The 17054-nt window shown below is 42.5% G+C and overlaps 1 protein-coding gene across 1 annotated transcript in view; it reads right to left on the reverse strand.

Moving 5' to 3' along the window:
- The window catches only part of LOC121286975 (rho guanine nucleotide exchange factor 18-like), a 193565-nt gene that overhangs the window by 56054 nt on the left and 120457 nt on the right, over nucleotides 1-17054 (reverse strand). Inside the window, exon 11 of the mRNA XM_041204351.1 lies at nucleotides 1315-1382. Coding sequence (XP_041060285.1) covers nucleotides 1315-1382 — 68 coding nt within the window. The remainder of the gene's footprint in view (nucleotides 1-1314; nucleotides 1383-17054) is intronic.

Below are 17054 nucleotides of genomic sequence, written 5' to 3' on the forward strand. Positions count from 1 at the left end.
AGGGTAGAGATTTAAGGTGAACGGCATGAGAGAAAGCTTCTCTTACACAGTGAGTGGTTAGGATTTGGAATGCACTGCCAAGTATATATGGAGGAGGCATTGTGGTTTTCAAAGGGGAAGTGGATTATCATCCAGCACTATTTACAAAGACCCCGCAATAAAGCAAGACAGTAAACGGTCAAATAGTATGTTTGAAAATGTAACTGCATAAAGTCCCATTCTGAATTTCTGTTGTTGCAGATGGTCACAGGGAATGGTGCTGGCAAGCTGCATGAGATACACCTGGGGACCCTGTATTATTATTTAGTTTAATTCTCAAACTATGATACCTAGTTACAGCGAAGACAATGCCCAAATATTTCAAAAAACATAATTGGTGGTTTGGAACCCACCATTCTGCCTTCATACTTTCAGCTGGTGAGGACAGATCTGTCATCATATAACACTGGGGCACAGTCCTGGAGGGTATGGGTCTGTCACTATATAAAACCGAGGTGCAATATTTGTGGAGACCAGTCTGTTGCTGTAAAAACTGGGGTACAGTGCAGGTGGGAACAGGTCTGTCACTGTATAACACTGGGGTACAGGTCTGTCACTGAAGCGAGAACAATTTAAAGGAATTAAAGTCATCATACAAGACACATATCCAGAATAATAAAGGGTATCAGCTTCAATGAGAATTTCCTGATGTAATTCCTAACTTCATGGCAAAGTTCCCAGTGCATGACACAAACAAGGTCGATAAAAACAAAAAGGGGAATCTTGATTGTCAAGAGGCAACACCAAGCCTGGGTTTGAGAAAGCTGTGGATGATTGGAGGAAAATAGACACAGGGAAGTGAAGAGCTCCATCAATTCAAGGTCCAGGGAAAGAATCAGTTACACATTGTGAAGTTTCTTGATTTTAAAACAATACAATCTGCTAAATGACATAACCCAGTCAAAGCCATGCAACATAATGGCACAGAGCACTGGTAAGCTTCGTGCTACTTGACTAATTTAGAGCATCCTACAACATTTGAGTGTTAGCTTGAAATGAGAAGTATCCTTCCAGCCCTCAGACATGTTCCAGTAATGAGCCAGGCTAGCTGCTCAAGTACTCTGCAGTACTGCAAACGTGTCCGGTTCAGTGCATCATTGAAAATTGTGTCAGATCTAGGCTCCCATCACCAGGCGCATTACCTCGAAGCCATCTCAACTCCAAAGAGATCCCCCTCCTCAAAACAGGATAGGTCATTATTAAATAATGTAACAACCGACATGCCAGCAATAACAGCACAATAAACAACACCTACACAAACACAGCCACACTAACCTTGCCCTTGGAAATGGAGCATTCAGCTAGAAGTGTCCTGCAATTCTTGTGTACATTCACTGCACAGTCTGCAAAGAAACACACAACTGTCAACAGAATTGATCTCACCTTAATCAGCTTTTGCACTGATAACAACTACTTCAAGTGGTACTTATTTGCAATTTACTTTAAAGGTAGAACAGTATCAATGAACATCGACCATAAATTATGCATCACAAAACAGCTCAACTGCAAAGTTAACTCACCACCACCCCCACCACTTTTCTGAGGTTACTTTAAGGGGAGGGGGTACAGCTCCAGGAAGTCAACAACCTCACGTGGCCATTTTTCAGGAGTGAAGTCCGGACAGTGTCAGCAGGCTATTGAAAAGTGGGGTGGGAGAGCAGCAGAGGTGGCAAGTATGGTGCCTGTCCTGCTAGCCTGGCTGAGACCAGGGATAAAACCTGTCACTTTCCTGACCTGCATGGCTATAATCCATGCCACCACTTTCCCCCACCCACACTCCCATATGGCACTATTTAGCCAGTCATCAAGCCAGTAGATGAATTTTAAAAGATAGAATATGTAAAACTTCACATAAATAATGATGCTCTATTAACACACATTTGGATTCTCCAAGCAAGTGGCCGCAGAGAGCGATAGATACATGCATCTTGCTTACTCATACAACTCCACCCTTGGATGCTCCACATACCACACAGAGTTGCAGGCAAGGGAGAGAAGGGAGGGAACATCCTCAAGGAAGCAAGTTAAATGAGCAGCTAGTGCTTGATTCATCTACCAATAAATAATTGGCAATAAACTCCCAACAGCAAACACATACGAAAGAACAAACACTCAGAATTAAAGGTTTAATAAGCGTCACTGAAGCATGGTTAGAGTGAACATTGCACATGATTGCTGAAGGTGTGGAAACATCTCTCCAATTGGCGTTGATATTATTTATATAACATTAAGAAACCTCACTTGTCCGACCGCTTTGTACTACCCAGGTCACCCCTCACTGCACTACCAGTGGGATTCCCTTTGACGCAGTTAACGATCTCTAACTCTGGGCTTTATCACTATTGCATAGCCCGGAATATACCAACAACTTTCGGTTAGGAGAAACCAAAAATACCTGGATCTAAAAGCTGTGGTCAAAGTGGAGTTGCCTCCATGATAAGAGACAAAGTGAAGCCTCAATAGCATTATCAAAAAAAAAACAAATGTGCTTTATAGCTCTGTGGAGAATATCAAAGTAAAAATTACTGCTATAATTTTTTGCAAGGACAACAGTAGTCAGTTTAGGCCAGACAGTCACACATGGTTATGGATTTAAGCCCCACTTGAGCACAAAATAGGCTGAAACCTCAGTGCAATACAGAGGGAGTACTGTATTTTCAGAGATGCTACCATTTTGGATTAGACATTAAACCGAAGCCCCAAACTACCTGTTGAGGTGGATATAAAAAGGTCTTATTCAAAGCATTACTCAAAGTGGGGTAGGAAACATTCCCAGTGTCCTGGCCAAAGTTCCTCCCTCATTGACAAATAAACTAGTCACACATCTCATTCTGTACCTTGCTGTGTGCAAATTGGCTGTGGGAATTTCCGACCAAACAACAGTGAGAACACTTCAAAAATAATTCACAAGATGTAAAGGGCTTAGGGAGGGATCTGTATATAAACTAACTAACTTCTCACGCAATCTTAGCAAACCAAAAGTGTACTTTGAGCCTGTATAAAATGACTTGATGTTGATCCTTCATTTAAATGGCTCATTGCTGATAAATTGTGCTCCAAAGGAGATTTAATGGATCTTAGCACTAAAAGTATCAAGTGTTGCAAAAATCAAAACACAATAATAGAGGTAGTAAATATTTAGTTAAATTACAGACTGCTGTTAGCTGTCTCTTCATAGAAAGGTATTCCCAGCTTACACGACAGAGGAGTGTCAATAATCATTATTCTGCCCTGGCACAGTTTGTTTGCAACTAGGGTGACTGTAGTAGCACTGAACTTTAAACTGTGTTTACATGGCACCCCTGTTAAAAAGTTTAAAGGCCAGGATCAGACTTTAGACACAGAGTTAAAGTAGTATCATAAATGACAAATATCAGAATCTAACACTGGATTAACAAACTAAAATTCATTGTTTCGTTACAGATGTGAGCATTTCTACCTCTTCCCTCTAACAGTTTTTAAAATTCATTCGCGGTACACGGGTGTCGCTGGCTAGGCCAGCATTTATTGCCCATCCCTAATTGCCATCGAGAAGGTGGTGAGTTGCCTTCTTGAACCACTGCAGCCCAAGTGGTGCAGGTACACCCACAGTGCTGTTAGGAAAGAAGTTCCAGGATTTTGACCTAGCGACAGTGAAGGAACAGCAATATAGTTCCAAGTCAGGATGGTGAGTGACTTGGGAGAAAACCTGCGGGTGGTGGTGTTCCTATGCATGTGTTGCCCTTGTCCTTCTGGATGGTACATGCAGCTGCATGCTCAGGGTTGAACAGCTGCAACATCTCTCTATATCCCAGGAACTAGAAACCGATGAGTGTATTTAAGGCTGAGATGGACAGACTTTTGGTGTCTCAGGGAATCAAGGATAATGGGTAGTGGGTCGGAATGTGGAGTTGAGGTAAAAGATCAGCTATGGTTGTACTGAATGGCTAAGCAGGCTCAAGAGGGCTGAACAGCTGAGTCTTGCTCCTATTTCTTACATTCTTACAATCATGTGAACTGTAATGGTAATGTGACATGAAGTGACAACCTTCAAGTATAAATGCTTGTGTTACTTAATTTTTTTTAAAAAAGGGTGGATGTTTTAAATCGAGAGCGCACGGATTTGGCACTACTCCAAGCTCTGGGAATCCTGGCAGACAGGATTTTAATGTGGGATAGGAGCAGAAGAATGATATGTACAGTGACATAGGACACAAAACAGAAAAGGCATCTGACACAAATTAACTTGCATGTGACTACTTAAAATACAACAGCAATGTTTTTGCTACACGCCCACCAACACTGCAGAGTAATGACATGCAGTTGATTGTCCACTACAGTCGCACACCTGCATTATTTCTAAAACTATATACCAGATATTCCGCTTCAACACTCAAGATGTGGGTGTCCCTGATAAGGCCAGCACTCATTGCGCAACCTCAGTACAACCGAGTGACTTGTTAGACTGCTTTAGAGGGCAGTTGGGGGTCAACTGTTAAGGATTGGAGTCAAATACAGACCCAGTCTTGGCAAGGATAGATTTCCCTTTCTAAAAAGGGCATTCGTGAAGCAGCAGAGTTTTTACAACAGTCCAACAGCTTCATCTTCACTTTTACCAAGACCAGGTTTTTATTTACAGATTTTTAAAAAAACTCAAATTTTGCCATGGTGGGATTTGAACTTGCTCTCTGGGTGACAAGTCCAGGCTCCTGGATTACAAAGTCCAGTATCATGACCACGACACCATCATAACCATTAGATTCACAGATGTTAATTTTTTGTTGCCCAGAATATTTCTCCCCTTCCCGTTCACAACAGTAAGATTTCACTTGTACCCATTCTCCCATCCTTGCTGAGTTAATTAGCTTAGCCACATCACTGGTAATGCAAAGATTCAGACTTCCAAGTATCAGAAGTGATGCCCCAAAACAGCGTACCATATGTCTCATCCCAGATATGAGGGGACTCAAAGAGGTAAAAACAAAATATTTTCTGCCCACCTCAACCCCTGATGGAGAAACCTGTGAAATGTGAAAGTTCTCAATTAAAACTACTGGGCCCAAGTACATGATTGGAAGTCTGGCCCCTGGGATTCTGCCTGAGTCAATGGCCCTAGGAACATAGAACAGGAGGAGGCCACTCAGCCCCTCAAACCTGTTCCACCATTCAATGAGATCATGGTTGATCTGTGATCAGACTCTATGTACCACCTTTGTCTCATATCCCTTAATATCTTTGATTAACAAAAATCAGTCACAGATTTATAAGTAGCAATTTATTTAGCATCAACTGCCAATTGCAGAAAACTGCTTCAAGCTTCTACCAGGCTTTTGTACTTGGAAGTGTTCCCTAATTTCCTAAACTCCTAAAAGGTCTAGCTCTAATTTTTAGATTAAGCCCTTCAGTGCCAACTAGAGGAAACAGTTTCTCTCTACTACTCTACCCATTCACCCCCTTGAAAACTTTGAACAAATCATCCCTTAATCTTCCAAATTCCCAGCTGAAATTTTCCAACTAAACAGAGGCAGCAGATTAATACATTTGATAAATTAACAAAGCAGCCCTCCCAGCTTACATAGCATTCTAACCCCTAATCGTTCCCTCCCCACATTAGACTGATGACGGTCAAAGAAACATGTACCATTCATCGCTATAGTCTGGGTTACCCGTTACAGACCATACAGATAAAACAACTTAACTACAATTGGGAATCTCTTTTGCATGCAGAACTGTGTGTGAAATACACTTCAAGCAAGTGACCGAGACGCCATCCTTAAAAATGTGCAGTCAAGCTCTCAGTACAATGAATACCGGATGAATCAGTGATATATTCCAAATGCTGTTTGCTTAGCCTCCCGAGTACCAGAAAGCTTTTCCTGCGTAAATGAACATTACTCAATAGATTGCGTTCTTCAGTACACAGACAAATAAAAACTTTCATTAAAAATATGTTTAACTCTGTGCTTAGCAACAAAAGACAGTGACTATATAAATCTGGCAGCACTTGTCACCAGGTTGCTACTAAGATATATGGCTGCATTCATGAAATATTCACACTGTACCCAATTGTACAGTGAAACACATCCAGCAGTACAATTATAGATTCTGTCCTTCAAAACTCAAGATGTGTCTGAAGACAGTACTCTGAGCTGTAACACCAAGTCTGCTGCTGCCAATGGGAGCAGTGAAGTATTTTACACTTGACATTGGCTTGCTTGGAGAAGGACACCCTGTAAATATTAAGACTTTCCCAAAAAACTGATTTAATTCTCCATGATCCCCTACAAATAAAGACACATTCATGGGGACATTGTGCAAATACTGAGGAGCCTGGAGACATCTGCATGTACTTACACGCTCTCAGGTGCCTCCTGCAGATAACGAAACACTTTCAGGGACCCTCTGTGGAGATTAGAAAGCCTGCTAATATATAGACAACAGTACCAGTGCCCAAAAGAAAACAGTGCTTTCATTGCTACTACAATGTGTTTGAAAAGCAACTAATGCAGAAATCTGATGACTCTCTGGGATCTCCTCACGGACCATAATTAGTCCTGGGTCCCCAGTTAGAAAACTTAGTGCTCAAGTTTGATCTTTTCCCCTCTTCCAGTATTTGTACTGTAAGATACAGGGTGTGACAAACATAATATTGAAGAACAATCTGGACACATGGTGCACTGAAAATTATTGCTCATGGTTAAATCAGTGAGAACAGTGCCTCCATGACCACCTCTGAACTGAACCACGTTTTGTTGCACTTTGTACTGGCAGCAGGCAGCCCAACCCATAGGTACATAGGGGCAGGCCTAGGCCATTTGGCCCTTCTAGCCGTTCCGCCATTTAATAAGATCATGGCTGATCTGATTGTGGTCTCTGCTCCTCTTTTCTGTCTGTTCCCCTTAACCCTCGACTCCCTTGACTGACAAAAATCTATCCAACTCAGCGTTGAGTAAATTCAAGACCCAGCCTCCATTACTTTCTGGGGAAGAGAATTCCACATCCCAATAACCCTTTGAGAAAAAAAAATCTCCTAATCTGTGTCTTAAAAGGAGACCTCTTATTTTTAAACTATATCTGCTAGTTTTAGTCTCCCCACAAGAGGAAACATCCTCCAGATATCCACCCTATCAAGTCCCTAACATGTTTCAATAAGATCACCTACCATTCTTCTCAACTCCAATGGGTACAGGCCTAACCTGTTCAACCTTTCTTCAGAAGGTAAGCCCTTCATCCAAGGAACAAGTCGAGTGAATCTTCTCTGAACTGCTTGTAATGCATTTACATCCTTTTTCAAATAAGGAGACCAAAGCTGTACACAGTACTCCAGATGTGGTCTATCAAGACCCTGTACAGCTGCTGTAAAACTTCTCTACTTTTATATCCCATTCTCTTCACAATAAACACCAACATTCCATTTGCTTTACTAATCACTTACTGTACCTGCATACTAATTTTAGGTGATTCACGTGCCAGGACACCTAGATCCCTCTGTACCACTGAATTCTGCAATCTTTCTCCATTTAAATAGTATACTGCTATTCTATTCTTCCTGATGAATGTTTTTAGCGCCGTATCTTTGGTGGAGAGGAGCATTCAAAACATTTCTGGGTTCTGGGAGCTGCTTCTCGAGGCAGCTTGATTCAAGGATCCTAATCGTTGGTGCAATGCACAAAACCATCAGGGCAGTGGGACTCAAAACATCACTGCTTTTCACTCAAGTAAAGACAGTGCTGGTGCAGCAGATTGTAGGCTGCATGATATAGGGTCACCCTGGGTGCCCAAATGATCAGAATTCAAAAGTCCCTGGAGACTCCTCCGGACAATAAATGTCTTTCGCTATATGCTGCACCCTTCCAGAGCAGCTTCTGAGACTGAAGCAGACAGAATGAAAACATTGTCCCTATAAACAGTTCACAGCATGTCTTTAATCTAGCATCTTAACTCTAGGAAAAGAGGCACCAACACTATGAGGCACTGCAAGATGGAACAGCTATTTCTGCCCAGATCAAGCATCAAAGCGTCATCTGCAAAACCCTCTGAAGTACCAATGGGACACCTGCAGCAGTAGCCGCTGTTTAATACCAGATGGTTACTTCTCCCAGTGCCAACACCTGCTACTCAAATCAAACATCAATTAACCAGATGCCTACTGATTGCCCATTATTAGCATAGCTTTATATTATTTGCTACTCCCTCAAAGTCACCATATGGAATGTGATCCTACAGGAGGTTTCCCAATAGATAATGCAATCGCCCTTTGAGAATAAAGACCTGCAGTACTGTCTAATTATCTAGTGTTTACAGTAAAGCTCAACACTGTGGAAGAGAAGGGTGAGGTGGGTGTAAAAGGGAGAAACTCAGGTTGATAAGGCTGTAAAAAAAGTTAATAGTATTCTGGGGTTTCATCGCAAGAAGTGAAGAATATAAAAACCGATGAACCTACAAATTGTAATAAATTAAAAACTTACATAAAACCAGAGTGCTGTTTGCACTTTGAGCTCCGTGCTGTAACAAACATATCGAAGGTACAGTGGACATTCACTGTATATGTTTCCTCATATCATATCAAAGAAATGACAACAACTTGTATTTATATAGCATTTTTAACATAGTAAAATGTCCCTAGGCACTTCACAGGAGCATTAACAAATACATTTTGACACCAAGCCACATAAGAAGATATTAGGGAGGGTTGTTTTTAACTAACTTGTTTGAACTTTTTGATGAGGTAACAGCGAGGGCTGAGAAAGGTAATGCTATTGTGTACATGGACTTCCAAAAGGCATTTGACAAAGTGCCACACAACAGACTTGTAAACAAAGTTAGAACTCATGGAATAAAAGGGATAGTAACAACTTGGATACAAAATTGGCTGAGCGACAGAAAACAAAGAGCAGTGGTGAACAGCTGTTTTTCAGGCTGGTGGAAGCTTTATAGTGGATCAGTGTTAGGGCCCCAGCTCTTGCAGATATATATTAACGACACAGACCTTGGCATGCAGGAAACAATTTCAAAATTTACAGATGATAGAAAACTTGGAAATATTGTGAACCACAAGGAGGATAGTGTAGAACTTCAAAAGGACATAGATAGGTTGGTGGACAAGTGGCAGATGAAATTTAATGCAGAGAAGTGTGAAATGATTCATTTTGGTAGGAAGAATGCAGAGAGACAATATAAAATAAAGGCTACAATTATAAAGAGGGTTCAGAAGCAGAGGGATCTTTGTAATATATGTACATTAATCACTGAAGGTGGCAGGACAGTTGAAAGAGTGGTTAATAAAGTATATAGCATCCTGGGCTTTAGAAGTAAGGATGTAGAGTACAATAGCAAGGAACTATGTTAAACTTGTATAAAACACTGGTTCAGTCAGAATATTGCGTCCAGTGCTGGGTGCCACTCTTTAGGAAGGATGTGAAGGCATTAGAGAAGATACAGAAAAGAATTCACAAGAATGGTTCCAGGGATGAGGAAATTCAGTTACATAGCAAGATTGGAGAAGTTTAGGCTGTTCTCCTTGGAGAAGGTTGAGGAGAGATTTGATAGAGGCATTCAAAATGATGGGGGTGTCTGGACAGAATAATTAGGGAGAAAACTGTGCCCATTGGTGGAAGGATTGAGAACCAGGCAGCACAGATTTATGGTAATTGACAAAAGCAAGCAATGGCAACATGAGGGAAAACTTTTTCATGCAGCAAAGTGATTAGGGTCTCGAATGCACTACCTGAGAGTGTGGTGGAGGCAGGATCAATTGAGGCATTAAAAAGGGTATTGAATCATTATCCAAAAAGAGAAAAAAATGCAGGACTAGTTGGGAAAGGCAGAGGAATGGCAATAGGTGAATTATTTCTTCAGAGGGTCAGCACAGGCAAGAAATCCTTCTGTGCTGTAACCATTGTATGATTCTAAAACCTAAAACTTAGTCAAAGAGGTAGGTTTAAGGGAAATCTTAAAAGAAATGAGAGGGGTGGAGGGGTGGATAGGTTTAGGGAGGGAATTCCAGAGCTTAGGGGCTTGACAGCAGAAGGCACAGCTGCCAATGGTGAAGCATTTAAAATCAGAGATACACAAGAGGTCAGAGTTGGAGCAGAACAGATATATGAGGCTTGTAGAGCCAGAGATTTCAAGGATAGGGAAGGGAGAGGCCATGGAAGGATTTGAAAACAGGAATGAGAATTTTTTTTAAAAAAAAGGCTATACTTAACTAGCGATCAACGTAAGTTAATGAGCATAGGGGTGGTGGGTGGACAGGGCTTAGTGTAAGTTCATGAAGGGTTGAATGTGGAAAGCCAGCCAGGAGTTCATTCAAATAGTCAAATCTAGAGACAACAAAAGGCATTAATGAGGCAGGGGAAGAGTCAGGTGATGTTACGGAGATGGAAGTAGGCAACAGTCTTAGTGTTGGCTGATTTCAGTCGAGGCTGGAGTTGAGGGCTCGGCTGAGCGACAACTGGATTCAAGGCCAGAGTGTCACAAAATAACCCAAGTTATCAGCTTTTTGAATCGATATTCTGCAGGAAAGAGTGTGGACAGAATCAGGTTGTTGGCATTCATCCCTGGTGCTGGACTGAACCTCAGCAAAAATCAGCATCTTCACAGCGTAAGAGGGAAGACACTCGTGAAGAAACAGAAAAAGAGCAAGATTTTACCTTCAAAGGAAATGGTACATCTAAAATAAAACATCACTCACCTCCTTCCCAAAGCCTGTGACTCATGCTGGGATAGTCTTTCAAGGATGGAAGATAAACAAACAAGAGGTATACACATGTCAAGCAAGATCTGACAAGAGTAACAGCTCTTTAATGACTTCAGCCAAGAGAATGATATGTGCAACTAACCTCCGCCAGCTAAGCCCAGAATAAACCTCAACGGGAATGAATATTTATTCCTGAGCAAGCCTCTTTATGGTTATAAGGAATAATGAAGTGGCCCCAATAACACTTAATATTTTCCTTAATAAATGCATGCTGTATTCTGCCCTGAGGTAACCACTGACATGCAAAGAGCATTGTGAGCAAACTTTGCCAAAATGAGCAGAGTGATCAGCATGAAGGGTTGTGAGGAGTTTAAGTGCTGTGGCGAAGGCAGTGGGAAGGTCAAAGTCTTTCACTAGTTTTTTTACGGAGGTCTCAATCCACAACTTGCAAGCCTTTTAAGGATGCAATGCCAAAATATGTCTGGGTCGCCTGGACAGTATAGGTTGTATTAACCGCTTGTACAATACACAGCAGATAGGAAGCTACCTTTAATCTATGGATGTACTGTTGTTTGCCTTAACTAGCAGAATGGGGCTAGAAGAAAACACATTGAAACCTATGCATTGCAAGGCTCTGCTCCGGCAGTTGTCATTTGCAATTCTTAATTCATCCAGTCAAATTCTCCCATCACCAGCAACTGACCATGCTGCACCCCCAGTGGTACACAGCAGGAGACCAATACTGCACCCGCAGTGGTACACAGTGAGAGGCCAGTGCTGCACCCACAGTGGTACACAGTGAGGCCAGTACTGCACTCTAATGGGATAGGCCTATTCCCACTAGTACTGTACCCACAGTGTTACACACCTCAGAATGCTCTCTATACACAACATTCATATGGAACCCTCTGAATATACTAACACAATCCTAGGGACCCCGTGTTAGGGATTGTTTTCAGGGAAACTAGAGAATCAGCTCTCCAAATCAGCTCCATCAATCCACTTTCAATCAGCAAAGGTGTCATTGACAGTGCTATCAAGCAGCACTTAATCAGCAATAACCTGCTCACTGATGCTCAGTTAGGGGTCTGCCAGAGCCACTCAGCTTCTGACCTCATTACAGCCTTTGTACAAACATGAACAAAAGAGATGAACTTCAAAGGTGAGGCAAGAGTGACTACCTTTATCATCAAGAGAACATTTAAGTGCATGTGATAGAGGAGCCCTAGCAAAATTGAAATCAATGGAAATCGGGGAAAACTCTCCACTGGTTGGAGTCGTTCCTAGCACAAAAGGGAGATGGTTGGGGTTGTTGCAGGTCAATCATCTCAGCTCCAGGGCATCACTGCAGAGTTCCTCAGGGTAGTGTCTTAGGCCCAAGTATTTTCAGCTGCTTCATCAATGACCTTCCTTCCATTATAAGGTCAGAAGTGGAGTTATTCGCTGATGATTGCACAATGTTCAGCACAATTCGTGACTTCTCAGAAAGTGAAGCAGTCTGTGTTCATACGCAAGACCTGGGCAACGTTCAGGCTTGGACTGTAATATTCTTGCCACACAAGCGCCAGTCAATGACCATTTCCAACAAGATAGAATCCTACTATTCCCCTTGACCTTTACTGGATTACTGTTGCTGAATCCCCCATCTTCAACACCCTGGGGGTTACCATTGCCCAGAATCTGAACTGGGCCAGCCATACAAATAATATGGCTACAAGACCAGGTCAGATGCTGGGAATTCTGCAGTGAATAACTCATTTTCCCTAAAGCCTATCCACCACCAAAGGCACAAGTCAGGAGCATGATGGAATGCTGTCCACTTGCCTGAAATGAATGAAAAGCCAAAAACACTCAAGAAACACGACACTATCCAGATCAAAGCAGCCCTCTTAACTGGCACCCATCCACTATTGACACACAGTGACAGTGCACCATATGCAAGATACACTTACCAAGCCTCCTTCAACAGCATTTTCCAAACCTACCTCTACCACCTAAAAGGCCAAGGACAGCAGACACATGGGAATATCAACATCTGAAAGTTCCCCTCCAAGCTACACAGCACCCTGGCTTGGAAATATATCATCGTTCCTTCACTGTCGCTGGGTCAAAATCCTAGAACTCCCTAACAGCACTGGACTGAAATGGTTCGGGTGGTGGCTCACCAACTTCCTGACAAGGGCAATTAAGGATGTGCAACAAATGCTGGCCTTGCCAGCGATGCCCACATCCCATGAATGTATAAAAGCAAATTAATAAAAGCAGTGCCAATATCAGAAAGAATATTTTATTTGTAAATAGCAGCGGAAATAATGTGCTAAAATACAGGAAAGTACGGAAAGCTAATGGTGTAGGGGACCCCCTGGAGGACACCAATTAGAAAACCTACCGTCTAGGGAACAGTAACCTGGGGAAAGAGACCACGAAGAAATTAAAACCTGGTGAGTGGAAGTGAAAACAAGGCACTCAAACCAATAACATCTTCTCAGAACACTGTCTATTTAGCAGAGGAACAAACAGACAATTGTGTGTTTGGCTTTTGACATAATAGGCCTATCCACGGATGAATATTACATAAAAGCAAAACACTGCGGATGCTGGAAATCCAAAACAAAAATAAAAATACCTGGAAAAACTCAGCAGGTCTGACAGCATCTGCAGAGAGGAGCACAGTTAACTGTGAAGTTCTGTTGAAGAGTCATACGGACTCGAAACGTTAACTGTGCTCCTCTCCGCAGATGCTGTCAGACCTGCTGAGTTTTTCCAGGTATTTTTATTTTTGTTTTGTGATGAATATTAGATGTTGTCATAAGCAAAGGAGGAGCCTTTGACTTGAGGTGTTTTGCTTCTTAAATAAACACCCATTGCCCTTTTAAGCTGCTTTTCAGTTGCTGGTGACTCCTCCGTCATCAACTCAGTCGAGAGCATTGGTGAATCAGGGAGGGCTTTGCTTTCACGAAAGGGAATCAGGAACCGATGGCACTGGTCTAGTTAGCCACACAATATAAAGGTGGCTTTGAATGGACCAAATTGAGCCTGCTTCCCCAGGCTTTCTGGAGCAGTACGTTCCACCACCTCACAATGGATTCACCCGGCATGACTGCCATGCTCCACGAGACAATACTTCAAAAGCAGCAAATGCTCACAGTCAAAGAATTTCGTTCCTTCACTTTTCAACAAGGAGAGTTTCTTTTTGTGATGCTTTGCTTTGCCAGCAGTGAGCTTTTGCATAAACAAGATCCATCAAGTGTTTATACCAACAGCACTAAAGTAAACAGCCAGCTTTCAAGGGGAGTTACGGAAGGAGTTTGCTTTCTTGACATGACTGTAGATGACTCCACTGCAGCTAACTTTTGTTGACATGTTTTCGTTCCTCGAGCATTTGTTCTGTTAGAAGCCAAAATCTAGTCACATGACATTTACTAAAAGGGTGCAGAAAAATAGCGATTTTAATCACAATTCTTCAATCACAACAACCAAAATATTATTGTATCCTGAAAGATGCAAAAGCAAACATGATCACAATAACTATCTCCTGAGTCATCTATTTACATTCCAGAGTTGTCTCCCTTATCAAAGAGAAGCTGCTCAGTCCTATTACTAGAAGACCTCTGCACCAATCTTGTCTGGCGTGTACTTACCAAGCAGGAGTTCATTTATTTCAATTGGCTCATTTCCAGCAGTAGTGAGCACCAAAGAAGTGTGTCCAGAGCCCTGGTTGTTTGCCGCTCGTGTTCCATTGAAGGATCCGAATCCTTCACTCAGATCCTGTAAATATTTTCACATCAATAACTGGGCCTCAAATTTTAGGCTTTTGGATGGAGACTCCCTTGTCTAAACATGCTCACCACAGGTGTGCAATGGGCAGGAGCTATAGACACACCTCAATTTGTGTGATTAGACCAGTTTTAAAAAGAAAATTGCCAAATTGGCCCATCCATCCATCAAGCAGTCAAACCGGTTTCTATGCAGGCCACTGAGACACTGCACAAGTCAATCGAAAAGTCAGCTGTACAGTACAACATTGGAGGCAGTTCAAAAGAGGTTTACTAGATTGATACCTGGAATGAGTGGGTGTCTTATGAGGAAAGGTTGGACAGGCTGGGGTCATTTCCACTGGAGTTTAGAAGAGTGAGGGGTGTCTTGATTGAAGTATATAAGATCTTGACAAGATGGGTGTCGAAAGGACGTTTCCTCTTGTGGGTGAGTTCAGAACTAGGAAGCACTGCTTTGAAATTAGGGGTTGCCCTTATTGGAAGAAGAGAAATTTTTCCTCTCAGAGGGTTGTGCGACTTTGGAATTCTCTGCCTCAGAAGGTGGTGGAGGCGGGGTCATTGAATATTTTTAAGGCAGAGGTAGATAGATTCTTGTTAGGTAAGGGAATCAAAGGTGATCGGGGTAGATGGGAATGTGGAAATCGAAACACAAGATCTTATTGAATGGCAGAGCAGGATCAAGGGGCCTAATGGTCTACTCCTGTTCCTATTTATGTTTTTAAGTACACACAGGTTATTCCTTTCCTATCCCATTTTCTCCACTAACCCCTCCCCAATGTGTCATTAAAGGCACTAACTCAGTCTATAGCCTCTACCCTCAGCAATCCTACTGAGCTATTTGACCAAGAGGGGCCATCCCATCTGCACTGAAGAGCGAATGAGCAGTCATTTCCTGCTTTGGGGGCTCTGTTCAACCCTGAGCTCCAAATGCCACGGTCACAGAGGTCACTCCTATCTTCACATTGTTGTCAGCCATATGCCCCAACACTGAAAATCTTTGATCAGAGCTCTGCCCTGGCAGTGGTCAGAACCAATAATGTGGAACTCTTCTGTTCCTCCTCTTGTGCCTGACAGATCAAATGTGTTCCACTCGTATTTTCTAGTACTTGCAACTGTTTCACCCATCGTTCAGTTGTACACACTTCTTGCACCCTCTTATCCTCCATTAGTGCACTTCTTCTGCTCTTTCTGTATTGTCCATCATTTCACTGATGATCTTTTCTCATCATCTGATGAAAGGTTAACTACCTGTAACGTTAACCGTCCCTCTTTCCAGTGCCCCTCTCCTCTGTTAGACCTAAGAGTTTCCAGCATTTTAATTTACATTCAGACTTCCAGCATCTGCAGTATTTTATAACCACCTGACTGCTTTCTATGAATCAGTTTGCAAGTAAATTGACCCATTAACTATCTCCATGCTTCATGTATCTTTCCCCTCTCTCCTCCTTGCTCAATTTTTCAAAAAATTAACCTGCTAGCCTACAGCTGGAGGGAGGGGAGGGTGGTTCCATGGCACAGTGGTAGCATCCCTACCTCTGGGCCAAAAGCTCCAGGTTCAAGTCCCACTCTTCAGAACTGGATGGCCTTGGAAGGTGTGTGGATAGTCAACCTGTTTGGCCATATTATCAGCCTGTAAATCCTTCCAATACGCACAATGGCAGGCAGTAAGAGCGGGTGAGTTTCCTGGCCAGCCATACTGCAGAAGGCAACGACAAACCACTGCAGTACTTTGCCAAGCATAATCATGGACCAATCCAATGGAAGTCCATGGTCACCACTGTCCTCTTAGGGCATGGTACCTGGAGGAGAGGGAGAAGCCTTCAGCTAAAGAAAAGACTGCAGATGCTGGAAATCTACAAGTGGTTGTAAGCACACAGTAGTGTAGAGAGGCTGTCTTTGCCCCTTGCAGTTGCTAAACTGGTGTTTTCCCAGATTTCCAAAACATTAGCCTTGCTTTTTAGTTCAATACAGGCAACCCTTTTTATATACTCACAAATGTAAAAACACAGCTGGAATTGAAGTTATTGGTGGCAGTCCAGTTCAGTGTCAGCACTCTCTCTACATACAAATGAGGAGGAGTAGGCCACTCGGCCCTTCGAGCCTAATCTGCCATTCAGTAAGATCACGGCTGACCTGATTGTAACCTCAACTCTACATTCCTGCCTATCCCCAATAACCTTTCACCCGCTTGCTCATCAAGAATCTACCTCTGCCTTAAAAATAGTCAAAGATTCTGCCTCCACCGCCTTTTGAGGAAGAGTGTTCCAAAGACTCAGGACCCGCAGAGAAAAAAAAAGATAGAATGCTGAAAGTTCAGGTCCAGCCATTCAATTAAGCAGTAATCCAGGCTGCTACTCCAGTGCGAGGTCCCCTGTATATTTCTTTTCTATTGTGTGCAGCTTGTTCAATTCAGTGCAGCGTACCTTTAATTTCTTTTAGGCAGTCGCGCAGGCTTGGTATCTTAAAGGGGACTGCTTGTGAATAGCCTGTGCAGTACCTTCCGTATGCAGCTGAGAGGAAACATTGGGGTCGATGAGGCAGAGCAAAGATTAAACTAGAAG

This window comes from Carcharodon carcharias, chromosome 14, assembly GCF_017639515.1.
Source record: "Carcharodon carcharias isolate sCarCar2 chromosome 14, sCarCar2.pri, whole genome shotgun sequence".
NCBI classification, from domain to species: domain Eukaryota; kingdom Metazoa; phylum Chordata; class Chondrichthyes; order Lamniformes; family Lamnidae; genus Carcharodon; species Carcharodon carcharias.